We start from the raw sequence: 8,749 nt of genomic DNA, 5'->3' as shown, positions 1-8,749 counted from the left end.
TACTAGTGTAGTCTTTGCAGATTTAACTTTCTTAGGATGAGCCTTAACATGGCTCAAATCCCTACAAGAATGCCACACCAAAACCAGGATGCAGGGTGATGCACAGAAGCAGAAACACCAATAAGACCCCAATAAGATGTCCAGCCATTTGAAAAGGCAAACACACACCACACACACACACACACACACACACACACACACACACACACACACACAGAGAGAGAGAGAGAGAGAGAGAGAGAGAGAGAGAGAGAGAGAGAGAGATGGGAAATAGGCCATGTGTAGATGCCAGTACAAACTAAGGCACTCTAGGGACATTAGAAAAGGGATGAATTGGTGAAGCATTCTCTCTTTTAAGTCTTCAAAGGTACGGATCTTGTTGACACCATGACTGGACTTCTAGCCTCCAAACTGTGAGGACTACTATGACCCACACACTTTGTGGTATTGTCACAGTATCCTTAAAAGTATAAAACAAAACCTGTGCAAACTTACTCTCCATTACTGTAATCAGCCCATGACCAAAAGCAACTTGGTGTAAGAAAGAGTTTATACGTCACAGCCCATAGTGAAGCCAGGGCAGCTCAAGCAGGAGCCCAAGCAGAGACCATAGACTAAGATGCTCACTGGCTTGCTCCCTGGTTCTCTACTCAGACAGCCTTTGTTTTTATAAGGTGTAGGGATGACAATACCCACCGCAGGCAGGGCTCTTGTACATCAACTATCAAGAAAATGCTCCGCAGACATGCCCACAGGCAAGTCTGATCTTGGCCATTGAGGTTCCCTCTTCCCATGTAACTCTAGGTTAGTCAACTGAGGCAACCTGTGTCAATGTTGCTCAGGTCCTGCAGGAGGGAGGGACATCCACAATCACAAAACTCTTTCTCCGGCACTGAACACAAGTCCATGATGAGCCTGGACCTCCATTCTTACTGAGCTGTAGCTCACCAAGGCCACACTGACACAGTGTAGCCCTCATCCTCTGGGAGCCAGTCCACTACTCGGTAAAACACAAAGCGACCTAGACCCAAAGGCACCAGAGACACAGGAGGGTGGTGTCAGCGTGCTCAGCGGAGTGGTGGCTGGTCAGCTGCAGCTGTCCCTGTGCAAGGTCACAGACCAGCTGTGGTAGAACCCAGGTTTCTAGCTCCTCCCACCTGTCCTCTGAGCCTGCACCCAGACAAAGCGGGGTCCCATGTATAGAACAGTGTAGCTCCCTCTCAATCCCTCTGGGTATCAAACAAACCCAACCTAAACAGTTCCACTTTCTCACTTCCATCCTTCTTCACAAAGGTACAATGTCTTCCTGACCCGTGTTAAAAAACACACACCTCTAAGAACATGGCTTCATTGGCAGACAAATCCTAATAACAAGACATACAATTAACTGTTACTCATTACACTGCTTTATTATATTTGAATGTCCCTGCTTGACGCAGTCAAGACATCCATGACATCGGTGTTAGGTCAATTTTTTAAAATTTACCACTAATGCACATATAAATAGTACTTTATCATCAGTATACGTATACATGGTATAGAACAGCACAGACCCTTTTCAGATCCCAAGTCTGTAAACTCATTTCCATAGAGTAGCTGATTCGTAGATTCATCAGTCTTGTTTTTCACTCTGAATCCTGAAGCCGGTTTCCTTTGTTACCAATGGACAGGAGAGTTTTGAGGAAATAGTTTTCTTTGTAAATATTCAACCAACTCAAGTCTTGAGGTAAGCAGCTCCAGCTCATGGTAGGGGACCTGTCACGGGAAAGGAACCATTAAAACTTGCCTCCGGGCAACTGTGCTGCTCCTCTGCCTTGTGTGTGACCCCCTTCCTCCAGCAGAGAGAGCACTCAGGTCACCTGACTCCTGACCCTGGAGTTCCACAATGGTGGCAGATGGGCGCACACAGGATGTGAGGGCTAAGTGTGCTCATGAGGGCTAAGTAGGGGATGGAGGGGGACAAAAGGGGAAACTGAGCTGAGGGCCAATGACCCACTAGAGTTCACAAAAAGCCAGAGACAGGCCTGGCTACAGAAACAGCAAGGGCAGGGGGAGGAAGCAGAGCAAAATGGAGGGCTTGAGATGGGGGGGTGGGGGGGATGCGGCATGGGAAGAGAACAGAGAAGGATGGGGAAAGGGAATAAAGAGTGATGGGGTGGGGAGGGACCAGAGTTGGGAATCCCGGCTAGGTAGCAGGCCATGTGTCTGAGGGGTCCACCTGCGTGCAAACTGGATATCATGAATGGGCCTGAATGCTAAGACAGACATCTCTAGTTTAGGTTAAAGCAATAAACAATGGTTTCTGAGCACACACTTCATGGCTAGCTTTCAGAAAATGAATTTGGGACTGAGCATGGTACCACGGAAAAGCAGCAGAAAGCAAGCTAGAGAGGCATTAATAAGTACTAAAGACATCTGGGGGAACACATTTGTCCGTGTTTACTGCAACAGGACATGCATGTCCATGTTTACTGCAATCCCCCAGCAGACCTTACAAAGTCCCCATTGAAAGCATAATGTAAACACTATGGGCAGATGAAGACCCTGGAACCACCTTGCTTGATTTACCCACTAAATCAGACAGAAACTGAAGCAAAGGCTACTCCAGGAACTTAGCAATTCTAGGCAGTGATAAGGAAACAGGTGTGTACCACTTTGGAGAACACCAAGCTTTGAAAATTCAAAGCCTAAGATACAAACTAGACAGGACATGGTGGTCTGCTGGAGTGTCGGCTAGTTAAAACGGAGGCTGGGCCTGCCTGTAAGATCCACTAGCAGACAATAACGGAGATGGCTTGGGACCAATCCTGCCCTTGCTGGACCGCAGATTCAATCCATGCCCAGCTGGGGCCCTTGCTTACACATGAACCGATAGAACAGCAGTTAAGCTGGCAATGCACAAGCATAACTACCGTGCCCGCGCTCAGACAAGACTGCGAATAGACAGCAGGGCAGCCGTCATGGGGGGGCCACGCTGTCCACGCCCCTTCCGCCATGCTCATCCGGGGGCCCGATCTCTTCTCTCCATTCATGGGTTGCCGTTCACTCCACAGTGGTACTGGTGCCAGTGTACATAACTGAACAAGCCAACCTCGCATGGAGACTGCTTCTGAAGAGGTGCCATACCTGAACAACCTGGTAGCCCAGCAAGCGCAGGTGTCTTTGTTTAATGGCCTCTTTCCCCAGCAGGTGTTTACTGTCAGCGCAGAACCGTTGAGGCCCGTCAATGCACAGCGCCACCCTGAGAGAGCGAAGGCAACTGTCATTCAGGAAACAGGTACAGTGTTTGTCTAGTTGCCAGATTATTTGAATTTGTCTACTCCTATGTGTCAATATTATTTTTAAATGGACCAAATGAACAGATTGTCCTTTAGTCCGCTGGGAAAACGCTTAATCTTATTGTCTGCCAAACGAAAGGATTTTTGAAAAATGATAAGCTTTACTTTTTCCTTTTATTGAAAATAAATTCTTTTCTCACAACATATCCTGATTAGTTTCCCCTCCCTCCATTCCCCTCAGTGTCCCTCCCCTGCCTCCCCTTCATCTGCCCTCCAGGCTACTCCCTTCCTGTCTCTCCTTAGAAAAGAGCAGAGATAACAACCAGACACGACAAAACAAAATGTTAGGAGGGAGCAAAAGCTGTCATATCCAAGTTGGACACAGCAACCCAACAGGAGGAAAAGAGTCCGAAGAGCAGGTAAAAGTCAGAGACACACTTGTTCTCATGGTTGGGAGTTTCAGAACAATCCTAAGCTAAAGTGTCCTATGCACAGAGGAGCTGCTCCCGACCCGTGTGGTCCCTGCGCTTGCTGCTTCAGTCTTGGGAAGTTCAGTGTTTTCATTTCCGGATTCGTTCTTGTCTGCCTTAAAAAAAAAAAACCCCATCAGTTTGCTAATTCAACTCTTTAAACCCCCAGCTTTACCTTTTATGGACATCCTCATCCACTGTGAATGGCAATACAAATCCATCTTCGTCTAATTTAATTTCAACATCTGGCAAAAAGAAGAAAAGGAAAAGTTCCTCGTGTGAGACCCTCAACAACATTATCTTCCTGCGTTCCTGGTGCTGGTTTCATTTCTTCCCTATTGGCTGTATCAGAGGGCCGAGGCTGCAAAGGAATGGCCACAACCAACGGTGAGAACAGTAACAACTGGCCTATAGATCAAGCAAGCCAGCTTTGAACTAAGCAGTCACAATTACTCTGAAACAGAGCGGTGTTTCAGGCCATCTACAGCCTGCCAAGAGCCATGTACATCCTCCTCTTCCTAATGTAACAACAGGCCAGCCTGAACCCTTCAATTCTGAGTGAAGAAACCCCTTTGAGTGAAGCTCACGCCAGACAGCTGCAGACCTCACCTCCGTGTATAGGTCTGCTCTCTTCCCATGTGAGCAAAGCACCGCACACCCTGGCATGTGGCTTGTGAGCATGTGTGCATCCCTCCCTTCAGGCGAGAGAAGGTTCCCTCCAGCATCTCACAGCCCTGGCTATTAAGTCCCACATATGACTCAACGATGCCCTGACCAAGGCAAGACCCCTGAGCTACTCACCTATGGTGTAACAATAGGGTGTCAACACTTTCGATGCAAAATACAATCTTGATCCTAGAAGATCAATCAGTCCAATCACCACAGACTTGTAAAGATGGAGATCCAAAGGGGTCTCTATGGAGCAGCATGGTGTAAAGAACGATTTCACGTGGTACTGAGGAAGGAGTCTAGGGCCCTAAAATTCATGCATGCAAGCACAAGAAAGGAAAATCAAATCAAATGTCTAAGAGCAGAGGTTGAGTTGAAGGCTTCTGGGATAAAGGCTGACGCAAAATTACTATATATACATGGTGTGTTTCGAGGACATGGCACACCTTTTTCTAAAAATGACAATACACAGGAAGACTGTTATGGCTCACATCTTTTAAATGAGTAAAACACACAAGAATGCTCAATTTAAAAGTAAAACACACAAGAATGTCAGTTTAAAAGTGAAACACCCAAGAGTGCCAAGCTTCTTTGGAATGCTGGGAGTTGCTGCAAGGTCATAATCATTCTCAACTAAGGTTTTTGTTTGTGTTGTTTTTGAGACAGGGCTTCAGCCAGGCATTGGTGGTGCACACCTTTAGTCCCAGCACTCAAGAAGCAGAGGCAGGTAGAGTTCTGTAAGTTCAAGGCCATCCTGGTCTACAAAGTGAGTTCCAGGACAAGCTCCAAAGAAACACAGAAAAACCCTGTGTCAAAAAAAACAACACACACACACACACACACACACACACACACACACACACATATATGTGTGTATATATAATTTTAAAAAATAGATAAGATAAAAACAATAAAAATTAAAGACAAAAAGAAAACACATATGACATTCATAACTGTTAACTTGTCTCATCCTGAGTTCTTAAAGCTGTAGGAAGACAACTTGTAGGAAATAAACAACACCTGAAAACATATTCAACACCATTACTGAAACATGGCAGCCCTTCTCAAGAGCAAAATGACAAGGACTCAAAAACTAATAGCACTGGTGATGACATCTGCAAGTCACGGCTGTCACCTTCATTACTGTTGGACAAAGATGGTATGTATCCCTGCCAGGGGAAATGCCTGCCTTTACCCAAAATTTATTAAAGAACCCCACTTTTAAGTTCAGTGACTTTTAGAAAGGCTCAAGGATTATAAGACATTCAAAGATGTTTATTATAGCATTGTTGCCAGAGATAAATCAGAAAGAAAATCTGAAATGCTTTGAGAGCGGAATGGCAGAGCAAATGCCACAAAAATCAAAAACTGTGGCTTAAGCTCTGTATCTGGGATTTGGGAATGGCCTCAAGGTTCAGAAAAACAAACTATATCTTTTAGTCAGCCCCATTGCTTCAAATGGAAAAAAGGCAGACGGGGCACACACATTTGTTTATCTAAATCTGAGCACAGAAAGTGCTGTTCATACTTCTCTTTCGACAGTAGAAGGGATGGAGGCAACTTTTATCCTTACAGACATTAAAGCAACCCAAGCAACTTTAAAGGCTAGAGTCATGCTTTCTATTCATAAACATCATTCTTTAGACGCTCTAAGATGCACAGGGTGGAGAGTGGCAGATGTGGTAGTCAGGCCAGGGCATGTCATTTCCAACTCCAAACAAGGTGTGTTTGTTCATTACAGGGACAGTGCTGTGTGGAAAAGGATAACTCCAGCAACATCTTGGGTTTGGCTCAAGAAGGCCCTCAGGATTAAGTCTGTGTCTATTCAGTCCAGTCCAGAGACTGACACTGCACACAACAGCTACATGCAGTGTGAGGGCCTGCCGGGATCTGTAGTGAACCTCGAATGTCTGATGAAATCTAAGGAACTACGTGACAGGAAGCACATCAGCTAAGACAAGAATACTATGGAAAGGGGACATTTTCCAAAGACAAGGCCATACCACGGGATCATTCCAGCTCAAGGCAAAGTTCTGCATCCCTGGGGGACTTAAAGCCACGACACCCATGTCTGTATTCTCACCTTATAGAAAGCACACTCTAGGACTGAGGTCATGAAAAGCTGGGTAAGTTGTGCCAGGCTCACTCTGTCCAAATATGACTCTTTACCTGAAAAAAAATAAATTGTGGAGTTTGAATTTTGGCACCATGCAAAATGAGGGATTATGATCATAAAACAATTCATTCACTTGTAAGGTACATGCTTTTAAATGGCATTAGAGTTATGAGTCAATGTAAACAGTACACAAGTACATCCCAGATTACAACAGTTAATTTTTTAACCGCCTCACCTTGCAGCCGTTGAAGAAAAAAAGGGCTGAATATTTTTGACATAAAGTTGACCGGATGGCGTTCAATCAGCGAACATGAATGTAGGAGCCTCAGTAGCATTTTTGGCGGAAAATGACGGAAACGAGTGACCAGCACGCTTTCTAGCTTCCTAAATAAAGCAGGGGCATTTGGTGGCAAATAATTTAGCTTTCCAAAGGGTTCGATTAATTCAGAAATCTGACTAGGTGAGAATTTTTCTGACTGGCAAACAAAAGTCTCGGCAACTGCATCGAGGATGGGCTTGGAAAGAATGCGCTTTCTACTGCAGTACTCCATCACGGTGCTGGTGACCTCGGGGTCCAGGGAGAGGTACAGGGCAGCTACATGCTGTTCTAATGCCTCCATGAGAAACCTGTCACTGTGTCCAAAGTAAAGAAACGCCTCCAAGACCTTCCTGAGCTCTTCATTAGTAAAACGAGGAATGTATCTCACAACGTACTTGCCCAACTTTATAACCAGGGGAAGAGCGTGAGTCTGGTCAAGAGCCACTAAGGCGGTGAGCACATGGCTCACAGATTTAGGACTCAGGCAGGAAACTATTGAGAGGGAAAAGTTGTTTAGTGTGTTTAGAAATGTCTGGTGTTTGTCCACTTTTCCAGGACACGCCTGCAGAATTCTATACATGGCCACAATATCCTCTGTGGAAAACGTTTCCAAATTTTCACGCTGCAGTTGACAAAGGACCAGTCCCAGTGCCTCACAACCTGAGCCTTGAAGTCTAACCAGGCTCTCCCCAAGCATACAGAGATGGTGGGCTTCCAAGTCGCCTCTCCGGAGACGCCGCTGGCATTCCGCCACGAGGCTCAGTATCAGGGTACTTTGAGGATCCACGGGCAGAGCCTGCAAAGCAGATACCAAGCCAGCACTGGTCAGGTGTGAGGGATCCCGCTCACACTGACAGCATAAATCTTGGAAGGCGCTGTTCTCCAGGATTCCTTTTGGCAGCCTTTGCTCATCGTGTCTCTTCCCCACCTCACAAACCCTGTGCAAGGCTGCTGACGCCACAGTGACCGGCACAGTGTCCAGGGTGCTTATGAAACTCAGCACTTCTTCTGGGGAGATGCAGCTGTTTAGTCTCCTAGAAAGCATCTCTTCATCCTTGTTCTTAAGACTACATTCCGGCCGGTTCCATTCCTGTTCTCTGGAGAACCAGGGCTCAGCAACTGGGTGAAGGTCATTGCCATTTTCTGAGCGGAAACGTTTACAGTAGGAATGATGGGATCTGACCCCAAACAGCTCGGGTTGTAGGGAACAGAACCAAACACTGAGACGACCTTTGACTATTTTCTGGACGTGATTATTGGCAGGGTGAATTTTCAAAGCAGCCACAGATCCAGGTACCCAAAAATCAGATACATGACACAAGTTTCTCCACAGGGTGATTAACGCCATGCCATCAGATTCACAACTGTTAGCATGAGAACAAAATAAAAAACACCATGGTCAAACATATTGCGAAAGACAACTTAACATCAGTGTTGACAAAACTAAGAATGAGTATCCCATGACAAATACTAAAACACAAGAACCTCGATAAAATATACATTTAAAAAAAAAAAAAAAAGCAGCAAGGTTGCTCTTCCTAGGAGCAAGAAAATAAGACAACCCGGGAACCCTCTTATCCCTTCCTTCTCTGGTCCCAACCTCCATATCTAATTGGCTGCCACTCAACAATGTCACCATAACTAGACAGGCTACCCGCCAAAATCCTGCACACCCCTTTCTAGCCAGTGTCACAAAGTGTGTGTGTGTGTGTGTGTGTGTGTGTGTGTGTGTGTGTGTGTTTTAATGAACTATGCCTTAAAAATAAACTCCTTATGTGTACTAAGGATCTCTCTGAATTAATGTTTTATGTCTACTAGCATGCCCTTTTCCGGCTGCAGAGCACACATGGTGCCTTTACAAGGGTGTCTGTCCTCTTCAAGGACCAAGTTCTATGGT

General features: G+C 45.7%; 1 protein-coding gene across 1 annotated transcript; it reads right to left on the bottom strand.

The window, feature by feature from the left end:
* Positions 1-1,383: 1,383 nt before the first annotated feature.
* Fastkd3 (FAST kinase domains 3) lies at positions 1,384-8,255 on the bottom strand. The gene is made up of 6 exons (XM_051182637.1): positions 6,769-8,255; positions 6,501-6,586; positions 4,550-4,724; positions 3,924-3,993; positions 3,127-3,241; positions 1,384-1,755 (listed from the first exon to the last, which is right to left on the bottom strand). The coding sequence occupies exons 1-6, from the start codon at positions 8,198-8,200 to the stop codon at positions 1,657-1,659; spliced, it is 1,977 nt and encodes a 658-aa protein (XP_051038594.1). The 5' UTR covers positions 8,201-8,255; the 3' UTR covers positions 1,384-1,656.
* Between the last annotated feature and the right edge of the window lie 494 nt (positions 8,256-8,749).

The sequence above is a fragment of the Phodopus roborovskii genome, unplaced genomic scaffold (genome assembly GCF_943737965.1).
Source record: "Phodopus roborovskii unplaced genomic scaffold, PHOROB, whole genome shotgun sequence".
NCBI classification, from domain to species: domain Eukaryota; kingdom Metazoa; phylum Chordata; class Mammalia; order Rodentia; family Cricetidae; genus Phodopus; species Phodopus roborovskii.
Note: the sequence above shows the minus strand (reverse complement) of the source record. Positions and strands in the feature narration are given on the sequence as shown.

Bases quoted from the DNA above. Each gene is read 5' to 3' on its own strand.
- Fastkd3 (XM_051182637.1), bottom strand. From the start codon at position 8,200: ATGGCGTTAATCACCCTGTGGAGAAACTTGTGTCATGTATCTGATTTT. The intron at 6,587-6,768 runs GTGAGGCGGTTA...ATTTTTTTTCAG, and splicing joins TTTTCTTCAACGGCTGCAAG to GTAAAGAGTCATATTTGGAC. The intron at 3,242-3,923 runs GTAAAGCTGGGG...TCGCTCTCTCAG, and splicing joins GATGAGGATGTCCATAAAAG to GGTGGCGCTGTGCATTGACG.